Genomic DNA, 23,769 nt, shown 5'->3' with positions numbered 1-23,769 from the left:
TGGGAGCAGAGGAAGCAGGCACAGCATGTTTACCTACTTCTGTGTCCAGAGCTGTGGCTGTGAGGAACAAGAAGTAGTAATTACAGAAGGCACAGGAGTGAAGAAGGCCTGTTTTGCTCTAAGCTGGAAAGGCCTAAGTGTAACACAGATGATTAGGAAAGAACTCTGAGTAAGTGATAGGGGATAGTGATAGTTGCCGGCGTCCTTAAACTTTTTAAACAGGGGGCCAGTTCACTGTCCCTCAGACCATTGGAGGGTCGGACTATAGTTAAAAAAAAAAAAAACAACTATGAACAAATTCCTATGCACACTGCACATATCTTATTTTGAAGTAAAAAAAAAAAACAAAACGGGAACAAATACAATCCCACAGCCTCATGTGGCCCACAGGCTGCAGTTTGAGGACCCCTGGTTTAAGGTAACCAGTAGGGAAAGGGGGGTACAGATGGAAGGGCAGGAAGAACACCTTCTTCTGTGAGACCAAAAGGAAAGAGGTAAATGGAGGGTATAGTCAGGGGGGTCTGTTTATTTGGGGGCCACTTGGGCAGAAAGAACTGAGAGAATTCATACCTGGTGCTTCCTTCTCTGAAAGATAAAAAGCAAAGTTAAGGGCCTCGGAGCAAACTGCGAGGCCACCAAGACCAAGATTGAGTTTTTAATCACCTCCTCATTTGAATCATCTTATTTGAGTACCTGCATGATTCATCAGATGCCACCGTGAAGTCATGGCTACACAGAAAAACAATGTCTGATCTTGGAAAAACAAGAGCTCTGGGTGGTTTAAATAAAAGTGCTACGCAAGCCATCATTACTCCACAGAAGCCTGTTCTGTGACAGATGCGGCACTGGGAGTAGGAGCCGGGGATGTGGGTTTCATGCCCCAGTGTCTGCCATTTACTAGGTTAAATCATTAAACTTCTTAGAAACTCGGTCTCATGGCACGTAAGATGGTGATTCTTGCCAACTACCCTACTAAACTCACAAGATAGCTGTGACAATCAAGAAAGAAACAAATAAGCAAATGCTTTGGAAATTAAAGGGTGGGGGCACAATAAAATATTTCAGAGTGCAAAAGCTTTTACAAAGCAAACCATTACACTAGCGATTGCTAAGCCGTGAAGAGGCTGCCATTCAGGGTAAGCTCAGCTGGCTCCTGCACCAGCAGGCAGGGGTCAGCAGGGGAAGCACAGAAGGCAGGGGTGCAAACCAGTTCATAAAACACCAACAAATGTTTTCTTTCCCTGGACTTTTCATTTATTTATTTTTAATAATTTTTAGAGTATTAAATCTTGGGGGGCCTTATTTACCTAAATAATTCTGAGAATTTATGGCCCCCTTGTTCTGATTCTACCTGCATTTCTAAAGTATGCTTCAATAAACAAGTTAACACACGCAGAGAGACTTCCTGCTGCTCCAGCATCATTACTCCCTCATTCTGACAGCCCTCTGTCCAAATTCCATCCCCTGAAAGCCCAGTACAAGTTTCAGCTCTTACCACTCACACCACTATCACCTGTTGAATTCTTACTATGCACAAGACGCTGTTCCGTGCTCTTCATGTGGATCAATCACTTCCACCCACTGGACCCACTTTACAGAGGAGTAAACTGATAATACAGTATCAGTTCCTTGTTCAAAGTCTCATGGAATCATAACTCCATGCTGTTCTGCCTGCTGTAAAGCCAATGTAATTTCTTCTTTTCCTTAGCGATTCTTATTTTTGTCTAAATTACTCAGTAAGTAATGAAAGAACTTCAAAGATTAGCCACATCTCAGGCGGCGCCTGTGGCTCAGTGGGTAGGGTGCCGGCTCCATATACCGAGGGTAGCGGGTTCAAACCTGACCCTGGCCAAATTGCAACAAAAAAAAAGCCAGGCGTTGTGGCGGCACCTGTAGTCCCAGCTACCCGGGAGGCTGAGGCAAGAGAATTGCCTAAGCCCAGGAGTTGGAGGTTGCTGTGAGCTGTGACACCACTGCACTCTACCGAGGGCGATAAAGTGAAACTCTGTCTCTACAAAAAAAAAAAAAAAAAAAAAAAAAGACTAGCCACATCTCACCACGCAGGCTCAGTGCACCATTACTCCTTTTTGCCTATGCCCAACCTCCTGTCTCAACCGCAGGCCCAGCTCCCACCTGACTTGCCATCACGCCTTGCCTCTATGGCTTTTCTCTCCCTAAACCTCCAGCTTGGAACTTACTTTCAGGAGTACCCAAAGCACTTCAAAAGACAACCCTTAAAAAAAAAAAAGGTACAGCCACCTCTTCTGAAAGAAAATATAACACAGGTGTTGTAGTTAGGGGCATGAACTCTGGAGCCAGCCTACTTGGGCCTGGATTCCGATCCCCCCAGGAAGGCCTTGGGAAGCTTGGACCAATGAATCTCTCTGTCCATCTGTTAACCTTGCAGTAAAATAGGCTAACAGGGCCTACAGCCTGGGATCATTGTGAGGATTAAACGAGTTAGTATGTATAAAGCCTCCAGAACAGTTTCCACCACCAAGTGAACAGGGAACCATGCCAGCATTACATTACTATTATTAATAGCTCCGTATTACTCTCCCACAGTGAATGTACTTTGCATTTTTACTATGTCATAATAAATTTACTGTGCATGTGTCTTTCTCCCTTATAAGCTTCCTTTATATCTAGTTCAAATATTTGTTAATTGAAAAGAATGGAAAAATGTGAATCTTATGACTATTCCTGAACGTTAACATTCTGTAAGAATGTTGAGAATATTTGATAATAGAAAAAAAAAATTTTTTTTTCACAAGTTCACATTCTCAAGCATGAAAAAAATGTCATAAGTAACATCAGAAATTCTAATTATATCATAGAATTCTATTTTTAAAATTTCTAAAAGGCAACAACAAATATTAGCTTTGGGATAGTGTATTTTAAAATTGGGCTCTGAGGAAAAGGCGACTCCATAAAGCTTGAGATTGCAAGAATGACTGGGAAAAAGAAACACAAGGAATGCTCTCCTTTCTTAATTCATGCCGTTCAATTCGAAGCTCCAGATCCTTGACCGATATTAATTCTCAGAGTTCTATTATTTGTAAATTGGAACAAAAAACCTTAAGTGATTTATCTGAAGGACAGAGTTAGAAATAGGTCCTCTAATTACTTAAATACTGAGGCCTCTAGATTAAAACATTAAACCTTAAAACCCTTCAGCCAAAGGGATTAAGGAGATTTAGAATGGGCTTGAGAAATTACCACGGGGTTAGGGGAAAAAATGCAGGAAGAAAGTAGGCCAAATTTAAATAGGGAATGAAATGAAGTTCAAGAGAAAACAAATGGTGTGTGTGGATCCCAAACCTCTGTCGGGGGGGGGGGAAAAACTGTCATTCTACCGATTTTAACAAAGAAAGGAACAAAATCAATGCAAAAACAACAGCTGCTGACAGAGTTCTTAGAAAATGTGAGCAAAGTTAACCTTGGAAAATATTCATTTTCAAATCACTCTTGGCAATTGGAGAGAAGAACTACAAGAACCAAAAAGAAAAAAAAAAAAGTTTGTTGTAATAACATGAACCAGGATCCTCTCTCAGGAGGAATTCTGTTAAAAATCTCATGTGTGTTGGTCATCCCCACCAAAATAGCCAAAAATCAAAACCAATAACTCAACCATCTGCAGGACTCCCCTGGGAATATCTGGGTTTCTGTACCTGAAGATTATCACTTGGCTCAAAATAAAACACATTTAATCTAGAGAAAAGCTAAAATGACTTGTGTGGCTATGTGAAAGCTTGGAACGCACACGCAATCAGGAAGATTCGAAGGAGTTGGATGTCTGCATCTTGGCAAAATCACAGCTTGAGACCCATGAGGGGATCCAATAACCATCCACAAACATCCTAAGTGTGAAAACAACAGGAGGAATGGGAATTTTGCCTCCTGGTACCAAATGTACCTCTGACATTTTCGAGAAGGAATAGAAAGTAAGAAGCACAAGAAAACAATTCCAATGAAAAATATCACCCAAAAAGTTTTTCCAGTTTTAATTTCATGCTTTCTACTTGTAATCAGCTCTAACAGTTTCTCATAAAACAAATAATGTGATTTTTTTACCCAAATTCTCAGTTCTGTAAACACTGGCTCAAAGGAAAGCCAAAACACATTATACAGGCGAAACAAAATAGTCTGCGGGCCCAATTCACCCCTCAGGATGCCTGTCTGTAGCTTCTGTTCTAAAAGACCTGTCAGTCATTCCCTACTTTAAAAAGTTTCGCTTTGTTTTTTCCATAGGCAGGATCTCACTATGTTGCCCAGGCTGGTCTCGAACTCCTGCCCTCAAGCCATTTTCCACCTTCTTCCCCAGAGTAGCAGCAACTACAGGCACATGCTGCAGCCAGCTTTATTTTTAAACTACTACATTTAGATCTTTTCAAGTCTATAACTGGGCTGGCCCCTAAGCTGATGCAGGTGACTCACTCTGCTTTCTTGCAGGAGGCTGGGAAGTCTTCTGCTCCAGGCGCCCAGCCCCAGCAGGGAATTCTACACACAGATGACCTTGCTTTGCTATTGATTTCCTAATAAATATTTAAGTCACGTAGGTCTACCCAAGCTGACTTGAGCTCTAGCTCATGGAACATAATCTAAATTTGTTATAATAGAGTTACTGTTATATATAGTTATATATAATAGTATTATATACAGAGTTATATATAACAGTAACTCTATATTATATTTATATTATATATTAATAACTATGTTATAGTATATATATATATATATATTTTTTTTTTTTAAGAAAACAGAAACTGAGAAGCTAGAGAAGATGGCATTAGAATCTTCTACTTTCCCCACAAGCTTGAAAATGTTGGGGACAAAAGAAAAGGAAAACATGAGCTGTGGAAAAGAAGAGGAGGGCAGTCTTGGGGACACCCTCATCCCATGTTTCTCCCTGAAGCTTCTCTGACATCCTAAGGACTAAAAGGCCCCATCGAGTCAGCACAATCTTGAGCCAGAGATACACATGGGGGCTGCCTGAGCCACCAGGAAGGAACCCCTCTCTAACTCCCTGTAGCCTATCAGTTCTTCTGGAACAGTTTTCATTTCCAGGCTATAGAACAAACTTCCTGAGAATCACAGTTACAGATTCCTTAGCCCACCCAGGGCAGGGGTCTCAGAATTTAACAATTAACAATTTGTACTTTTAACAGGCTTTCCCCCAGGTGCTTCTGATATGCTGCCAAATTTCAGAATGAATGAAAAAGTCCCTTTGATCTACGGTACTGGGCTCACAACCCAAGAGGACTTCTTGCAGGTCTCCAGACTCTCAGAGCACACACTGTTCCCTCGGGCTGGAACACCAATGCTGCTAACCCCCAGACCCCTCACCACAGTCACTCCTGCTCACCTTCAGATCTCACTCCCACAGAGCTTCCTTAGAGCCACTTCCCTGAGCTCCTTAGCTCTAAGTCATGATCCCCTCTTACTGACTTTCTAACAGCTCATGGTTTTCCTTACAGCACTTGTCAAAGTTCTTCCACCACGATCTCAGTGATTATGTGAATAATATCAGTTTCTAACTGGACAATTAAGGTCCAAGAGAACAGAACCATCTGGCTTTGCCCATCATCGTAACCCCATCCCCAGCACACAAGAGGTGCTCAAGATGTTTTGGATAAAAGTTGCCAACTTGATGATGTACTTGTGAGAAAATGAGCCGCATAACTGTACTTTGAGCAGTGCACCAGTGGGATGTGCACGTTGTACACACACAAGCAAACTACCAGTTTAGGTCACTGTATGAGAGGGAAGTTCCTCTTCTTGAGGTTTAAGATAACAGGCCAGCTAAATATGGAAGTAGGAAAGAATGCACATGAGAATGCAAAGTGAGTCACTATCACACAGTTTTCCACTGTGGGTTAGTTTACACAGTTGTTAGGGTGCCAGTTTATTGAAAACCCAAGCAAGACTTAGAGCTGCAATGAATCAAAGTGGCCCAGCAACGAATTCACAGCTGCAGGTAACACTTGGGTCTTGGAAATTAGATGTAAGCATTTGGTAACAAAATATTTCTGCATGATGTCATGAGAGGCTACAAGGAAAAGGGCAGTTGTTTTGCACAAATCCATCAAAAATCAGGACTCGAAGCCAGACTTTTCTGGAAGGAGAAAGGTGAGAGACCATATGAGGTGTCCTACATGCACCTGCCCAATTCTAAAGCTTTAAATTCCTACAACATACAAAGAAATCCCTAATTCATTGATATTTTCCCAAAGTTGGGTTGCTGTTGTCTCTCTACCTGCATGTACATAACAGCATGTCAAATTTAATATACAACCTTAATATTGATTATACCAGACATCTTTGTTTTCCTGGTTGTGTCCATCTCAGTAGCTGTTGTCATGCCACCTTTCAAATAAAAAGCCCAACAGACCTTTTATGATGCCTCGCTTTCCCTTACTTTAGGCCACTCCCATCTCCAATCACAAGGACTTATCAGTTCCCCGCCAAATATATCCCACACATACACTTCTCACCACGTCCACAGCTACTGTCCCACTCCAAGACACCAGCCTCTCACCTCCTAACTGGTCTCCCTGCATCCACCCTGCCCTCTAATCCGTTCTCCACCTAGCAGGGGGATTATTTTCAAAAAAGAAAGACATGTTACTCGCTGGCTCAAATCTCTCCATCCACACTTACATAACACCCGGGGGGATGTCTTCCCACAGCCTAGCAGGCCTTGATTGGTCTCATTGCTGCGTGTGCCTCTGATGAGTCTCCCACTGTCCCCTCCACTCAGTGTTCCAATCATTTCTGCCCCGTTTCTGTCCTAGAGAAGCCACTCCTTGTTGCCTCTGCCTGGATGACTCATCTCGTCCTCCAGTCTCCGAGAAAGCCTCCTCCACAAAGGGCCTATGCTGACCACCCATTTTAAAGCGGCCTCCTCTAGTGGTTTTCCTTCTTGTCTCCCTCCTTACTTCCTGCAGCACTCTTACCAAAGCCTGTAATTTTTGTTTATATTTCAATTATCAATGCACCCAACTAGAACAGAAGGTCCGTGAGAGCGGGGACCTGTCTAGCTCAATTTCAGCTACACTACCAGGTCCTAACTAATATAGTGCATGGCACCCACTAGAGATTTAATACCAAAGTTTTGAATGGATAAAAAGGAAATAAGGAGAAAGGATGAAAGAAATTCTGGAGTTGAGAACACACAGGAATGAAACCAAATGTATTCCTCCAGGCCCTTCTGTAGGTTCAGCACAAAGTCTCAAGTCTTCTGGTCAAAACACATAACATCTCACTGCCACCAAACATGTCCAAGTAAAAAGACCAGAAAACTGGCGATTCCAATTCTGGATCTGATACTAACTACAACTTTTAGCAAAGCGTAGCAATGTCACTCCTTCCCCAACCATCCCGCCCCCACCCCTGAAAATTTTAGATACAGAATGAAAGGGCCGTGTGTTTAGCTTTAAAGTTCTAATATTCTAGGCCAGGCATGGTGGCTCACACCTGTAATCCCACCACTCCAGGAGGCCGAGGCGGGCAGATCACTTGAGGTCAGGAATTTGAGACCAGCCTGAGCAAAAGCGAGACCCTATCTCGAAAAATAGCCAGGCATTGTGGCAGGCACCTGTAGTCCCTGCCACTCGGGAGGCTGAGGCAAGAGAATTGCTTGAGCCCAAGAATTTGAGGCTGCTGTGAGCTGTCGGCACTTTACTGAGGGCAACACACAAGACTCTGTCTCCATAAATAAAATAAATAAATTTTTGATATTCTAAATTCAGTATACAATTTAGTATACATATTTCTGCTTATTCCATTTCTCCCTTTCAATAAAAGGCCTATCTATAAAATAAATCCTGTATCTAAAATCTGTATCCAGACACACTTCTCCACCACATCCGGCCCACACACCAGCCTCAGGGTGCGCGTGTCATGAACTCTCGCACAGAAATGCCACGTTTCATCACTCATTTGTTACCTCTAGACAAAAAAAAAGGGATATAAAAGAAATCTCAACCTCCCAACTGGACAGGGCCATCTCTGATGTTACAGCTCTACAGCTGGAAGGTGTCTGTGTGGACCCTGGAGCTCTGGCCCTGCCCTCACAGTGGTCACTTCACATGGCTGTTCGTCCCCACGTGACATGCAACTAAGGCTGACATTCCCAGAGGAAACCCAGTGCATATTTTGTGGTCCAGGTCTCCATTTAGCCAGAATATTGACCTTACAATCATTTTTTCCTTTAGGATCTTAGGGGAAAAAATAAGTTTTAACTGTGAGAATGACTTATCCCAGAAAAGAATTATCATTCTTTAGGGCACCAACTAAAATATACAACCATGTATTTCCCATGAGAGTAGCATAAGGAATCCAGATGAGAAGAACCTCTTCCCCACCAAAAAAAAAAAAAAAAAGACTTTCCTATTTGGGGTCATTTTTAAAAATACTCTTTCACAGAACTGGAGGAGGGTGGTGGTAATGAAATAAAGTATAAAACTCAACCATCCTCACACTAAAAGTACCAGGAAAGACACTTAAGATCAATTAAGCAAATAATGGCAAACGACTCGGCTACCTGTATTCCTCCTTCGCTCAGCTCTGCCAAAAGTCAGTTTCCTCTTCTGCCCCTCGTTCCCTACCAACTCCATAGAGAACCCCAAGTATTGTAACATTTTGGTCTCCACAGTGTATCTGCTCTGGGTGAATTCCCTGTTTTTTGTGTCCCCCATCTCCATACTTTCCTTGACTAATCAGAATAGCGAAAGTTAAGATTTTAGTTAACAACCTTTCAAAAAAATACCCATTTTGTCAGACATATGAACAGAAAATTAATGCTGAATATGTGAAATGTGAGCAATTCATTAAAAGAGCTAAATCAAATCCAAAACCTAGCTGGAGAGCACCAATATCCCTGCTTCCTAGATGGATGCCCCCTTCATTCCAGACTCCTACCTCCTAATGCCCCTCCCATGGGCCACCCAGAGCCCTCCATCTGCCTGACTCCCAAGTGCCATCCTCCCACTCACCAACAGTGCCACGGGGCTCCCGGGTAGTTGGCACTGCAGCTGCCACTGACACGGGAACTCTGGCTGAGACCAGGGGAAGCCCTTATATTAAAAGGAATGCTGACTGCAAACAGAGGATGTAGATGAAAGGTTTACATCCACTCAGTTGTTGACAGAAGATGCATTGGTGCCAAGAAAACCCCATTCTCCAAACACCCATTTATGCAAAGGCCATCTCACATAGTCCTATGTATGAAATACATAATAAACTACAAGGGACTTTAAGGCCTTGGAAAAATCTTAACTCAGCATATTCTTCCCTCACCCCATTACTCCCAGTGGTAAGTTTACCAAGGTCCTCTCCCTGGACCATCTACTGGGAAACCAAGCTGCTGGTTGAATTTACTCAGGTTCACGGTCTGGTTTTCTTAGTGTATGTGCTGTGGAAATGAGCACAGGTTCACTGTCTGGCAGCTGCCATTTGAAACTTTCTCTCGGCACCTAGTAGTGGATGGTTTGCATTCAATTATTTTGTAATTGTTTCATGAGAGCAGACTGATCTATACTAGATTATAATCTCTCTTGGGGCAGGAACCAACATTTCCTTGGCATCCAGCTCTATACTTTTAGGCATATGGTTGGGTGTTTTCTAATTTGTCTTAAAACTGTTTTAACACGATCTTTTTCTCAGTTGTTTTTAGAAAGGATATTAAATTCTTCTTTCTCTGTAAACTAGGAACATACATCTAACTCTATTTGATAAATAAACCAAAGAAACCCTCATGAAGTTCTTTGTCTGAATTAGAAGACAGGCTGGTTGACCATTTTGAGAAGGGAGGAGCTCACTTTGTTTTGCCATCACTCAGCCCCATCCGTCCCTCCACCGCAGCACACAACATTCAGTAAATGGAACACTGCACTGAATCTACCCATGTTAGGGCCAGAGGCGCAGTTCTGATTTACTCCCTTCTCTCATTTATCCTCAGCAACTAAACAAGTTCCATTCTGGAGATATCTGGAGGGACTCACAGCTCCAGAGCTAACAGAGGACAGAACCCTAACTTCCCTCTTCTAAACCAAAAGCTCACATCAGAAAAGAGCGGATTTTCTCCAGGAATCTAAAGGATATCTTTCCAGGTAAGGATGTGGCAATCTTTTCTTTTTTAAACCCTAAAGAATTTTACCCTCCGGCATTATGTAAGACTGGTATCTGGAGGGCACAAATATCTGTGAGCAATGGATGTACAAATTAGAATGTTTATACAACAGATGTAATAAGTCACCAAATTTCCATCAACAGGTGAGTTTTAAAATTCACATCAAGCATTTCACTTTGTACTACTAAGCTTAATTTTGGAGAAACTGGTATGACTTTTAAGTTTTCAGTGATAAGACATATGGTTTGATTCTCCCCATTCAAACATAATACTGCCATTTACCAAAAGAACAGAAAAATAAATATTTTTCTTGGTTTAAAAAATATTGTATTGGGGTTACTTTTAAAACCCAAAGTTGAATAACAGTCTGTGTAATATTTGTGGCTCACTCTCAAATGAGACATCACTGCACACCCACTCTTCTGTTTTAGGTGGTAAACAAAAAATGAGGATAGACCTTTAGTTTCAATGTTCTTTACAATTTGGAGGGAACAAATCTTAAAAATAATAAAAATAAAATGCTCTGCACCTTCAACATTTTGTCTTCTTGTTTTTACTTTTTTGTGGTTTGAATCTCAGGAAAAACTAACCAGGGCTGAAGAAGTGTGATCAGAAGGGTTTTTTTCTGCACATTGTTAAGCCAATGTCTCTGGAGACAAAAGACAGGAAAACCTTTCTGAAACTTTCTGGGAATAAACATGCTCTCTACCTTGACCAAGTTGTAAGTTCTACAGGTATGTGCACCTTTCCCTTTGGCTTTAGGGCCATGAGTTTTTTGTGGGATCCAAAAGCCAAAAAGGAATTCTACCCCAAAGTCACAGATTGACCTCCCCATCTTCAATCTTCAGGCACTTTTGATTTCAAATCTGTCTTCAGATTGGACCTGTCCGTGAGAAGAAACCCCACTCACCTCAACTGGCTGGGAAGGCATCTTCAGTTTGGTGAGCTTGGCTTTGGCAGGCACTTTCAAGTCTGTTTTTTCAAAGTTCTGCTGTCGGTAGTCTCCCGGCAGTGGCTTCAGCTCAGGAGACTCACTAGGAGCCTGGTCTTGGCCATCCATGGGCCGGACATAAGCCGTGGGCTTCTGCTGCATCACAACACTTTTTGAGGGGAGGGAGGGAGGTGGAAATGTCTGAGAAGGCGGCTGGGGAGGGGCTGTCCCAAGGCTGGCAACTGCCACCAAACTGTCTTGAGGGGTCTCTTTATCACGGACCTTCACTGCTGGGTCCTTGGGAGATTTGGCTGGGCAGTAGCCTTTACTATTGCTACTGCTGTGAACCTTGCTGCTTCCTTGCATTCTGGAAAGAGTGTGCTGGTTGGAATGTACAGGTGACAAAGGGGGAATTGGGGAAGGCAAAGAGATTAAGGGTGAAAGCTCCCTCTCTGGAGCCAAGTCTGTCACTGAAGCACAATGGTCTCCATCAGCTCTGCGGTCACCCTTTTTGTGATGACTAGAACTGTACCCCTCCTGGCCAAGGCGATCTTGAGTCAAGTGCTGACTGTCCAGCGGGCCGTAGTTTTTGGTGTGGAGAACAGGTGCTGGCTCCATTCTCTGGTGTGCCATCTTTGGGTTGCGGCTCATGTTACTGACAGGAGCTGGTCCAGAGGCAGGAGTGTGAATGGACTGGTGGTGGACACCAGCGTGGAAGGAGTCAGATGGAAGGCTGCTCCCCTTGTCAGGAATTAAAGGGTATTTCGGCTTTCCCAACCTACTTTCAGAAGTATCCAAGCGATGAGTGTGGGACTTGGTACTAAGGAACTCTTTCACTTCTTCATAGTTTCCCAACATGTTCTGTATCCGACTAGACAGCTCATCACCTTTTGCTGTCTGAAGAAAAAAAAAAAAAAAAAAGACAGCAGAGTTAGAGAATAGTTTTCTTAAAAATGGAAATTTGAAAAAAATTATCATTTAATAATAAACTATGTTACATAACATCATTAGTGGGGAAAAAAATCCTCAATTTAATGTGTAACATAGAATTTAACGTGCAGTTCTAACTCAATTCCTCTGTTGAAAAGCCTGTCATGGAGACATATTACTAATTACAGGAGGCTAACACTACAAAAGAAAACTACCAATTTTGGCAATTCTAACAATGTTCAAAGAATTCTGATATTTTGTTTTCAAAAATAATTTCTAAAGTAAGTTATCTTATTTTCACAGTTGTGGTCCTTGTTCCAACTCAATCACACTGAATCGTCTCATCCCAGAGATCCATATCGTGATAAAGCAGATGTTCACTTCTAGTATACGTAAATACCTTGTAGGGCTCTCCAAAAAGGGGAATCTTTTCAGGAAACGCCTCTCTCTCTGGGTGAGCCTCCTGGTTGCGTCTTTCCTTCTCTCTAATTCGAAGCAGGTTTCTGTCGTCATTGTACAAACTGTTTCAGATGCCGCAAAAGAACCAAAACAGTAAAATTTATCAGTATTTATCCAAGTTTTGTTGTGCGTATGTACACGCGTGGAGAGAGGCAAGGGTCTAGGAAGAAGTGATGACAAAAGTCATGCTTTAGTGATGGTACAGGTCCATTAACCCTCTCCTACACGGAGGCCTGGGTCTGTGACCCTCGAGTCGACGCAGGTCCCGGCCCCGGAAACCCAAGCGTTTATTCTGGGCCATCTCCCTCCTGGCTCAGGACAGAACACAAACTGAACAGACTTTTATAGGCAGTGGTAGGACTGAGACAAGATTAATGATATTTTTTTACTTTCAGCTTGCAAAATATGGGGTAGAGGTAGAAGCTTTTCATCTGAAGGAGTCAGCAGGATGTGAACTTTAAAAAGGCTGTTTTCCTGGATCAGTAAGTGTACATCTTGAAAGATTAAAATCAAAAGACTTATTTCATAATTAAAAGATTACCAGGTACCCAAAACAGCATTTACTTTATTCTCAGCCTACTCTGCTGGCAGTGCCTTGGCATGTAAACCCCAAAAAGATGACTTTTGTTTCTCATTTCAAATGTCAAGGATGAGAAAATGCAATTATAGATATCAGCTCTACCCTCCAAGAACATTTTATAATCTGACTGCCCTACTTAAACCACATAAAGACATGTCCTAAATCAGCACTGGCATGAAAGTGGTTAAAGTGCACTCACAGGGAAATCTGAGGTGGAGACTAACCGACGTACACTTTTCAGCCGGCACATAAACTGAGGTGGGCCACCCCCCAAGCCTCACATATCATGTATGTAGCAAAATAAATAATGAAAATAAGAACTATAAAAAGACTTTTGTCTTCACAGACCTGCTTCTTTTTTTTTTTTTTGTAGAGACAGAGTCTCACTTTACCACCCTCGGTAGAGTGCCATGATGTCACAGGATTCCCAGCAACCTCCAGCTCTTGGGCTTTTGCGATTCTCCTGACTCAGCCTCCCGAGTAGCTGGGACTACAGGTGCCCGCCACAACACCCAGCTATTTTTTGGTTGCAGTTCAGCCGGGGCTGGGTTTGAACCCGCCACCCTCAGTATATGGGGCCGGCGCCCCACTCACTGAGCCACAGGCACCGCCCCACAGACCTGCTTCTAGGGAATCCACTGAATCTCGTTCCCCAATGCCATTCAAACAAAAAGGAAAATATTAATTGGTCTAGGTAAGACTGTAGGTACCTTTAGAAATCCTAGCCCTGAATAAGTCTCCCACCCACACCCACTCTTCCTGACCTCTGGGCTTTCTGGAGACTTTCTCTGACAAGAGCCTACTGTTCCCCTCACCTCCCCCCACATCTTGTCCTTCTAATTCAGTCTTCTTATGAAAAGGAACCTGCTCTAAAAAGCCCTGGTTCTTGTGTCACCCTCCATATTCTAAAATAACAAGCATTTGATGGCTCTTTACTACTGTGGAACAAACTCCAAACCTTTGCTTTGCCATCAAAATTCCCCCATAATCTAGTACAGATCTAGTCTCTAGAAATTATCCCACTGTCCCCCTGCAGGCCTGCCACACACATTCTACTTTGATAGCAAGTCATGTCTGTTCCTCAAACAAACCCTGTAAGACAACCTCTTGCTTTCACCCCAACACAGACCCTTCTTTACTGAGAGATAACCACCTCTTCCAGGAGCAGCTTCCCTGGGGAGTATGACTCTCTACAAACCATCTACATTCCAGTCACACAGACCACTCCATGCTCCTCAGTGATACCCTAGACTTTGATGCTACTTTCATTCTGATCACAAATTCCTGTCAACCACACACCCTCATTTTGATTTTCAGCTTACATAGCAAGTCTCTCTCCTCCTCCCCTCTCACCTAGAATGTGAGCTCCATCCAATAGAATCTCTCCTGTTTACCTCTTAGTACTAGCTAAGGCATGAAACCTTTGTGTGGAAAGCTAATCATTAAATATTTGAAATGGAATTTAAAAACAGCCACAACACATACATTTTTTTTTTTTATAAACTTACATCTTTTTGGATTTAACTCTGGAAGACCAGAGCAAACACAATTTTAAAAAATTATAACCATCTAAAAATAACCTGCTATTTCCAGAGCCTTTCTCCCTAAGAAGCTAGGGGGTGGGAAGCAAGGCTACCTGACTGAATCTCTGCTAGGATGCGTTAAAAGAATCATCTGCTGAGACCTTTGTACAAAGACTTTCCCTAAATGGTAGACATCACAATGTCAGTTTTTAAATGAACTCTTACGACCACAAAGTTAGCCATTAATGTTGGCCACCATATTGAAAATAAGGAGGAACTAAACCAGAAACTGGCCATAACATAACAGAGTCTAACTCGTGTTTGGGACAGTTAAATTTATTACTGATTGGCAGGTTGGCAGTAGCACAATGGACTCCACTGATCACTCAAGGATTCCTGCAACTGTTGCTTCAAAAGATTGCAACATCAGCAGAATACGAACATGGAAACCAAGTAAGAGGGTTGATTAAGAAAATAACTGTTTTTACCTTCAAGCTTGTTTTATAGCCACAGTGAGTCAATCTGCAGGGAGCGGTTGGGCATGAAAATATCTTCTGAACAACCTGAGCCCCTAGGATTCTCTTCTCAAAGGCTTCCCAGAACACACACACAACTTAGGACAGTCAGGACAGGGAAGTGGGGCTTACCAAAGCACCTGCTTAGCTGTCATCATCACTAAGGGAGTCCTCCCCTTTCTCACACTGCCAGTTTCAACACTAGAGTCCCTATAGCTGGCAAGTGAGTGCTCACAGCCTGTGGCTCTGCTTCACAGGACAGAGCTCTGCACACCTGTAAATATTCACAACCTCCGTCTCAGAAAAGGCAGCAAAATTCTCTCAGTATAAGATTGAAAAGTGAGGGTGTGAGGTGAATAGCACCTCAACCAACAGGCTGCTTAATTTTCCCAGTGATTCCACATACCCAGTGATCCTTCAGAACAGTGGTTCTCAACCTCCCTAATGCCGTGGCCCTTTAATACAGTTCCTGTGGGTCGTGACGCTAAAAGAGCCACTGCTTTAGAGTTATACAGGTTTAGGATTACTAAACTATTTCTAAATCAATTAGCTCAGCCTTCTGTCAGTCTTACCAAAGCATCAGCTGGGTTTTGCCACACTTCTAGATTTTCATTTCAAAATAATAACTGCTAGAGAAATAACGAGAAGAATCCAATTAGACCATTCTTTCACAAAATTCCTAACACTAGTTTATTACTATGTGATCCTAAAATCAAGATGCGGGTGACACCTGTGGCTCAAGGAGTAGGGCACGGGTCCCATATGCCAGAGGTGGTGGGTTCAAACCCAGCCCTGGCCAAAAAAAAAAAAAAAAAACACTAAAATCAAGATGCCTCCTACAGGGAGGAAATCCTATTAAGTTAAGGATTCTGGTTAAAGTTTTGCTTCATTAGCATCAAAAAAAATTAAAAATCCATACCAAGATTTTATTGGCAGACATGTAATTCTCTAGCAATTTTGACACAGATGCCGAATTTCTTTTTTTTATTCACCATCACTCTTTAATTGAAAACCCTGAAAGTAGTAGTGAGGTAAAAGACATCATGACTACCACTGGCAGAATAAGTTTTATGAGGTCCAGACTTTGTCAAAGAAACTCATTCTCACCCACACTGTCTGTTGGGCGACTCCATCTTCATCTCACTCATCAGGGCTCCTGGCCAGGGCAGAGAAAGCTCCAGAGACAGGAAGTTTGCAGAAGTACAGGAGGTGAGCTGTCAGACCTTATTCTGGGTGTCTCCTTTCTCCTTGCAACTACACTTTTGCCAGGAACACAGGCTTTTGCTTATTGCAAATTTGAAACAGCTTAGAGAATGATTTGTTACAAGTTTCCAGACAAGATTTTTCATGAATATTTTTTCTTGGTTCCATTTTGAGATTAGGGGAAATGCAAATTAAAAAAATAAAAACAAAAACCATTCATAGCATGAGTAAACCTCTGTTCAGCCTACACACATCATTGTTTTGTAAACCAAGGTGTAAGCAAGGAAGGAATGGATGGAAGAATGTTTAAATGAAGGAATTTTAGGAAGCAGCAAATGTCCAACATGATTCACAAACTGTTATTACCCTTGAATAGTTACAAGTTAACTATCACTTTTAATTAAAGATGGTGCCTTTTTCACTCTCATGACAACCCAGGATTAACCTCATCCCAAAATCAGCCTGACTCGACTTTCTCACTGTTCCATATACAATATACAGTGAGGTACAAGTTCCCCATAGCTGATTTCCACACAACACTTTGCACTAGATATAAGAGGTTCTCAGACTTAAGTGGGAGTCAGAATCACCTGGAGAGTCTGTTAAAACACATGTTATAGAAACCTACAGAGTGCCTGATACAGTAGGTCTGAGGTGGAATAGGAATCCTCCCTGATTCTGAGGAGCACAGTGGAATGCATCTCTTGGAGTTCACCAAAACACAAGAACATTGAAGACAGCAGCAGCCTGGCCCAGACCAGCACCACTCAGCACCTGCCCCTGGGTCTGCACTGACTTAGGCACATCACATCAGCCTCCTATTTAGTTTCCAGGACAAGCCTGCAACAACGGGATTTCATTTTCCAAGTGAAACAAAAACAAGGCTCAGAGACAGACTTGCTAATAAATGGCAGACCTGAACTTTTAAATGCCTGCCAACAAAGCCTGTGGTCTCCCTCACGGGTGTGCTAGCAAAGCTTTCAGGCTGTGTTAAACAAGGCAACTCTGACAAAGAAGGCGTTCTGAAGTGTGCTAACTTACGATCAACCATAATTCTTTAGTTTCAGAAGGTACACATCTACGATTTTCAACAGAACACTCTCAGAGCCACAAAATATGCGTTTGGTTAAATGTATCCACACGGGTCTGTCCTCCACTGAGGACCTAACAGAGGGTCCCTTTAGAAGAAGGGTGGCTGCTAACAGTACGCAGCTTCTCTTCAAGTTAGCAAAACTGTGCTAGAACTCTTGTTTAGGAGGCTTTTTAAAATTTACAGATTTGAGGTAACTGGCCCCAACATAACCTCTGGGTTCACAAGTCATCTCTAATGTGCTAAGGGGTTCTATACAATTTCTTTTAAGGACAGACTGTAAAACTTGTACCAAAGTAGCCAAAATACGCCCAACACTGGGCTCTGCTCCCATTAACTTCTGGCAGGCTGAGCTAGGCCATGTTCCTAGGTCTCCATGCCAACTTTCTGGTCAGCCCAGAGTCCCCACCTAGGGAGAAAAAACACCAAGTCACATGGTGACTCAGAGCAGCTGACTGCCTACAAAACAAGTCCACATGCTGAAGTGCCCCTGGGGGTAGGATGCAAAGTCTGACCACCCCACTGAGTTCTACCAGAAGTTTGCAAAAATCTCTTTGTACAGAGAAAGACTTTTCTTTCACTAGCCAAGTTCCTGCTTTCAGATCACTGCCATCTACCATCTTCAGGTCCAACCTGATGCATCACAAACATCTTCACAGAATGCATCAAACCACCTTCACCACTACCCACCCCTTTCTGATAGTTCAGTGAACTAGAAAGAACAAAGGAGGAGCCACAGGCTTTAGAGTGGGGGCCTGTAGGAACAGTCACAGCGAGCACTCCCCCTTCAGCCCACAGTGCCCACTGAGCTGGACTGTGCCCTCACTGACTGGATTCCCCACCCTAACTCAGCACAGGAGCCTGAATGAAGCTCCACAAATCTATACCATGCCAGGATGCTCACGTTCGGAGGGTGGTGAAAATCCTGAGGAATTCAGGCTGCCTGTTCCATCCCTGAACACGAGCATTTAGTCAACCCCAGACGAGAGCCTGCCAGGGCACATTCACTTTTCAAATGTGTCTCCTTGGTAGGGGGTGGGGAAGGACGTGTATAAAACACTATGATAAAATGTAAGAAACCACAACTCTGTGGTGATTCTTTCTTCTCTTTTCCTTCCACTAAAAAAGGAAACAGCGTATGTGAATGAGGAAAGGACAGTATAATAACAGAAAGGCCCAAGTTGGGCTTGAGCTGCAGGGCAAAGTGCTGGCTCTGGCCCCAACTGGCCGTGAGCACCTTCTCCCAGTCTGGAGCCCATGGGCCCTGCTGCCGAACTGGGTTAGTCACGCTGGACCTCTGAATGCCATTCGGAGCTTCCATGGCAACTCCGAGGCCCACAGGGCTGGCTTTGCACAGCTGACTACCCATTTATCACTCCTGACTGGTCACTTCACATAGGCCCTCCTCTGATAGATGTCACTAACTCTCTCTCTATTGAGTTCAAAATTGTAACTCTCCCTTGGAGGACAGACTGTCATTTCCCCTACACATTTATCTTCAGAGGCATGGAAGACACATCTGGCAGGCAGGAAGGAGAAAATCCTAAAGTCAACAGTGTACATTCACTCTAGAAAGGACAGCGTCGTCTTACCGTTTTGGAAGCACTACACCATACCGATTTGAATGTACGAAGGATAGAGCAACACTTAAAACTCACAAAAGTTGAGCAACTCTCACCCAGACAATGGTGAGTTTATACATATGTCACAAAGCGATGAGGCAAAAGGGCAAGATGCCAGGGGTTCTTACCACCAGGTAATTATTTTGAAAGTCACTTCTCAACTTTTTAAGTCCATCTTCTGGCCCTTTATCTCCACGTTCCTCTAGTCTAGCTATCTACCACGGAGAAACATCTTTCACACATTGGCTTTACGAAAAGAACGTCAACATACTTCAAAGCACAATATTAGTTTGTCATTAAACGACATCACTCCCAAATACAACCTAAACATGAGAAATCAAAGTGGCTCTGTGTTTGAAGGTAAAATAAATGTTGCTTCAAAGAATAGAGAATTTTTTTGTGAAAGAATCTGCAATAGGCTTTCTCATAATAAATATTACTCAGCTAAATCTTCCAAGGTTTTCATTCTCAATACCTCACCCACCACCTAATTTGCACATCAAGGAATTAATCCTGAAACACAAAATCTTACAATCTGATTTTACACACACACAAAAAAAATCAATGCAATGACAAAATAGCGTTATGTCAGTTGTTTTCCTGCAGGAGCCCCCAGGGGATCACCTCAATGTATTAGCACTCTCTGCTGTTCACTTCTGCTCGCCACAGAAGGTTTGCTCTTATTATAATACTTAAAAATTAGTTTTATGTGGCCCCATTTTGCAAAATTAAATCGACCTTGAAAACTCTGCTCACGCAGCTCCTTGCCAACTCACTCTCCTCTGAGAAGGTGATAGGCAACGGTGAAATTTACATTCTTCTTACCCATCATAAACTCTCTAGTCACTAAGATAGTATTTTGCATATCTTAAGTCTACACTGCAGTTTTAAATTGGGACAGACTCCACCTGGGCTAATGTGAATAAAAATTAAGTCACATCAATTCTAATGAAAGACATGCGAGTTTACCTTTCAAAATGAACCTGCCAGGTGCCCTGCACACGTCTGACAGAAAGGACACACATCACAAAAACCGACCAGAAGGGCATGAAATGAGGGCACAGAAGGCTAAGGGGTAATTCGGTCTGCAGAGTGTTTTGTTAACGTTCTGTTTTGCTTTAACACCCCCAAGAAAGTATTCATTTATTATTATTTGTATACAAACTCTGACTAAAAGCAAAAGAGCCTCATGTACATATAGCAACATCAGACCACGGACAAAGAAATATCGGAGTGGTAATCATTCCTGTAGTAACTCTCATTAGAGCCTATGAAAAGTGATTTTGGGGTCCTAGACAGTCTTGGATTATTACCAAATAATTACAAAGCCATCTGCATAATGCAGGACTTCACTGCCTCGAGTACTTTAGAGAATATGTTCCAACATTCACACACCAGTGGCTGATGATTCTAATTGGAGTAGTCAGCATAACCCATTTAGTTTCTCTTAATAGAGCATATATTTTGAGGGATACTTTTCTTATCCTACATGTGAAAATCCACAAGAACTTGTCTTCCTCATCAACTGATTTTTAAGGGGGGGAGCATGGGAAACAGTCAGTGGGAGTCTACAACTCCAGCAGAGAAGCTACACAAGGAGAGGAACAAACGTGGCCCCACGACATCGGGTCACGTGTCTTCCAAAGATATTTTAAAAAGAAAAACCTTTTTTAAAGCAAGGTTGAGCAAGACCAGGCTTAGAGGAAAACACTGACAGAAACCACACAAGTGAAAAGACATCTCTTCTGACCTCAAAGGTTTGACAACCTGCAGCTAGGAGTTGATAAAATATATTTTTAATGTTACATGAAATGTGAACATATTAATATTACTGATAAATGCCAGAAAACTTGGTCTCTGAGACAGGTTCTTGCCCTGTAGTCAAGTGAAGAGATAGAAATTACTTCCCATAATGGCAACAGCCTCGCTTGAGATGAAATCTGTCACCTGCATGGTTATGTCCCCTCTTTGATGTTAAAGATCCTGGGGGAGCCAAGCCACCTCTCCCACCCGCCTTGTTGGCACTGCTCATTCAGCACCAACTGGAAATACAGACAAAAGTGGTAGGCTCTGGTGCAAACTATGATCAACCAGAGAAGTGGCCTCACTGCCACACCATGCTTCTCACACACACTCAACTGACCAGGAAGGGCCACACCACATACCTATAAAACGACAAGGCTGTGGAAGTCTCATTACAGTCACAAATTTGCAAAATCCTGCCGTCACAAACTAAGAAAGAAAACAGACAAGCAAAATTAAAGTCTATTGTTTAATGTTTACTTCATTTAATTTGTCCCCAACTTTAAGAAATTATTTTGGGCACTATCTATAAAATGTCCAAAAAAATTTAAATAAACTGCCCTGTGGGCTTCTATGACTCTCACTCGGAATGCATCCCATAGCCCCAGCTCCTCCCGGGTTATGTATCGCCAAACAGTTGCCTCACAGATCTGTCTAAAACCACCCATCTGATCCTATTATTCACCTACTGAAAACTCGTGGCTAGGTATGCCAAGCTATGGCATAGGTAGCTCTCAAGGACATAGACAAGCTCCTTCTGCACAGCACTGGCCTCTCGGTCCTCTGAGCACAAGGAGGCTCTGGGAAGCACAGGTGTTCTAACTCCCAGAGCTCCACCTCCTCACTTATCTTTCAGAAGTCTTCAGGATACCGCTCAGGATACATCTGCTGTGTTTATACTCACCAAAACCAGATGGACTCTGTATGTGCCTGCTGAGTTTCTTTACTAGAGTGTGAGCGCCCCTCTTCAAAGGTAAGGACTATTCCTGAGGACACCGAACCGAGCACCCTGCTTAGCAAAATGCAAAGCTTAATACAGATCTTTCACTGAAATGATCACACTTAAGCACCATTTAAATTCAAATGATCTAGAATTCTGTAGAATTCTGCCAGTCTATCATTTGATGACAAAATGTGATTCATTGTCTGATGCCTATTATAAAACTGACTTTACCAAATTGTTTTACCCATCAAATGACTCAAAACCTAGAAGGAAGCTGACATCACTCTTTTCTAGATTAGCCGAGAAAGCAGCCTCAGCTAACACCATGTGTTTATCAGTTAATGTTGAAGGTTTTATTCTTCAGTTTACACACTTATTAATTAGTCATACAACTCAAAGTGTACTATAAAAAAGAAACAAGGTTTGGGTAACATTTAAAAAAGCAAATACACCTGTAATTTCAAAATCAACAGATTCAGAATAATTTTTAAAAGCTACCTCTAGGATGAAAACTTTGGCAATGACAAAAATCTCTCTCACACACACACACGTAAAATCTGTCCATGTTGCTAAAAATGCATCACAGGGAAAAAACACAAGAAAATAAAGGATCCAGAGAGATAATTTTAAAATAGAAACCAGATTAAGTGGCTCCTTCCTCTGCTGAAAGCCCTAGGCTTCCCAGAACATTTGAAATTAAAAATCCCAAAGCCTGGTCTATGAGGCCCCATTCCCAGCATACTTTCCCTTAATTGTAACCTCCCAGAAACACTGTCCTCCCTCTTCCTCCCTCAAATACTAGACACACTGGCCGCCTCTTCATGCCTGGAACAGGGTGACCTGTGCACTGCTGCTCCCTGTCTACAGGCTCCGCGCCTGGAGCTGAGCACTGCAGCTTGCTCTCCTCACTAGCACCCCAGGTTAGATATCAGCTCCTATCAGTCCCCACCCTATACCAGCAGGTGTGAGCCAGCATTTTATATCCTTCTATCACTATCTAAAATGAGCTCGTCTATTTGTTTATCTGCTCAATTACCTGAGTGCCCACACTCATCCTCAGGGAGAATGTGGCTCCTCCTTACGTGTCCAGCACTAACTAACCCATTAGGCCATGTGGATACTGGCTGAATGGACGGAAGTCTGCAGACCTACTCTCCATGTGGACCCAGAGACCCAAAGAATAGTTTGGTTTTTGTTTGTTTAAATCATACATTGCGAACATAAGAATTTTCATAATATTTATTTTTAAAACTAGGCAGTATGAACAGCATTCTCTAAACTAATACATCAACAAGTTTTCAAGTACCACACAGAAAGCAAGAGAAAAACAAATCATTCCCCAAATTCGTCTTGTGTCTCAAGAGAACTGCTGAAATGTCCCCAAGCAGATTTTAAAAAGCAACTCTTCTCTCAACAAATTATTCAGGAGCAAGTATGTTTTTAAGAAACAACTCTACAGGGCGGCGCCTGTGGCTCAGTGAGTAGGGCACCGGCCCCATATGCTGAGGGTGGCGGGTTCAAACCCAGCCCCGGCCAAACTGCAACAAAAAAATAGCCGGGCGTTGTGGCGGGCGCCTGTAGTCCCAGCTGCTCGGGAGGCTGAGGCAAGAGAATCGCGTAAGCCCAAGAGTTAGAGGTTGCTGTGAGCCGTGTGACGCCACGGCACTCTACCGAGGGCGGTACAGTGAGACTCTGTCTCTACAAAAAAAAAAAAAAAAAGAAACAACTCTACAAGGCCTGACATGGTAGCTCACGCCTATAACCCCAGCACTCTGGGAGGTGGGGGTAGGAGTATCAGCTGAGGTCAGGAGTTTGAGGGACCAGCCTGAGCAATGCAAGGCAACAGATCTCACTAGGAATAGAAAAATTAGCCAGGGGTGGTAGCACACACCTGTAGTCCCAGCTGCTCAGGATCATTTGAGCTGGGGAGGTGAGGTTGCTGTGAACTAGGCTGAGGCTGTGGCACTCAATCCAGGCAAGAGAGGGAGACTCTGTCTCAGAGAGAGAGAAGAAACAACTCCACAATCCGAAACAAATC

General features: G+C 42.8%; 1 protein-coding gene across 5 annotated transcripts in view; it reads right to left on the bottom strand.

Moving 5' to 3' along the window:
- Window positions 1–23,769, bottom strand: part of AFF1 (ALF transcription elongation factor 1) — a 204,708-nt gene that overhangs the window by 79,247 nt on the left and 101,692 nt on the right. For 3 of the 5 annotated variants that reach the window (XM_053601835.1, XM_053601746.1, XM_053601920.1), the window contains 2 exons: window positions 12,394–12,514; window positions 11,043–11,960 (listed from right to left, as the gene is read on the bottom strand). The exons of the other annotated variants lie outside the window; for them this stretch is intronic. In XM_053601835.1, the coding sequence (XP_053457810.1) occupies window positions 11,043–11,960; window positions 12,394–12,514 (1,039 nt within the window). The remainder of the gene's footprint in view (window positions 1–11,042; window positions 11,961–12,393; window positions 12,515–23,769) is intronic. 5 annotated transcript variants of the gene reach the window in all.

The sequence above is a fragment of the Nycticebus coucang genome, chromosome 1, assembly GCF_027406575.1.
Source record: "Nycticebus coucang isolate mNycCou1 chromosome 1, mNycCou1.pri, whole genome shotgun sequence".
NCBI classification, from domain to species: Eukaryota; Metazoa; Chordata; class Mammalia; order Primates; family Lorisidae; genus Nycticebus; species Nycticebus coucang.
The sequence above is the reverse complement of the archived record's forward strand: the minus strand, read 5'-3'. Positions and strand labels throughout refer to the sequence as shown.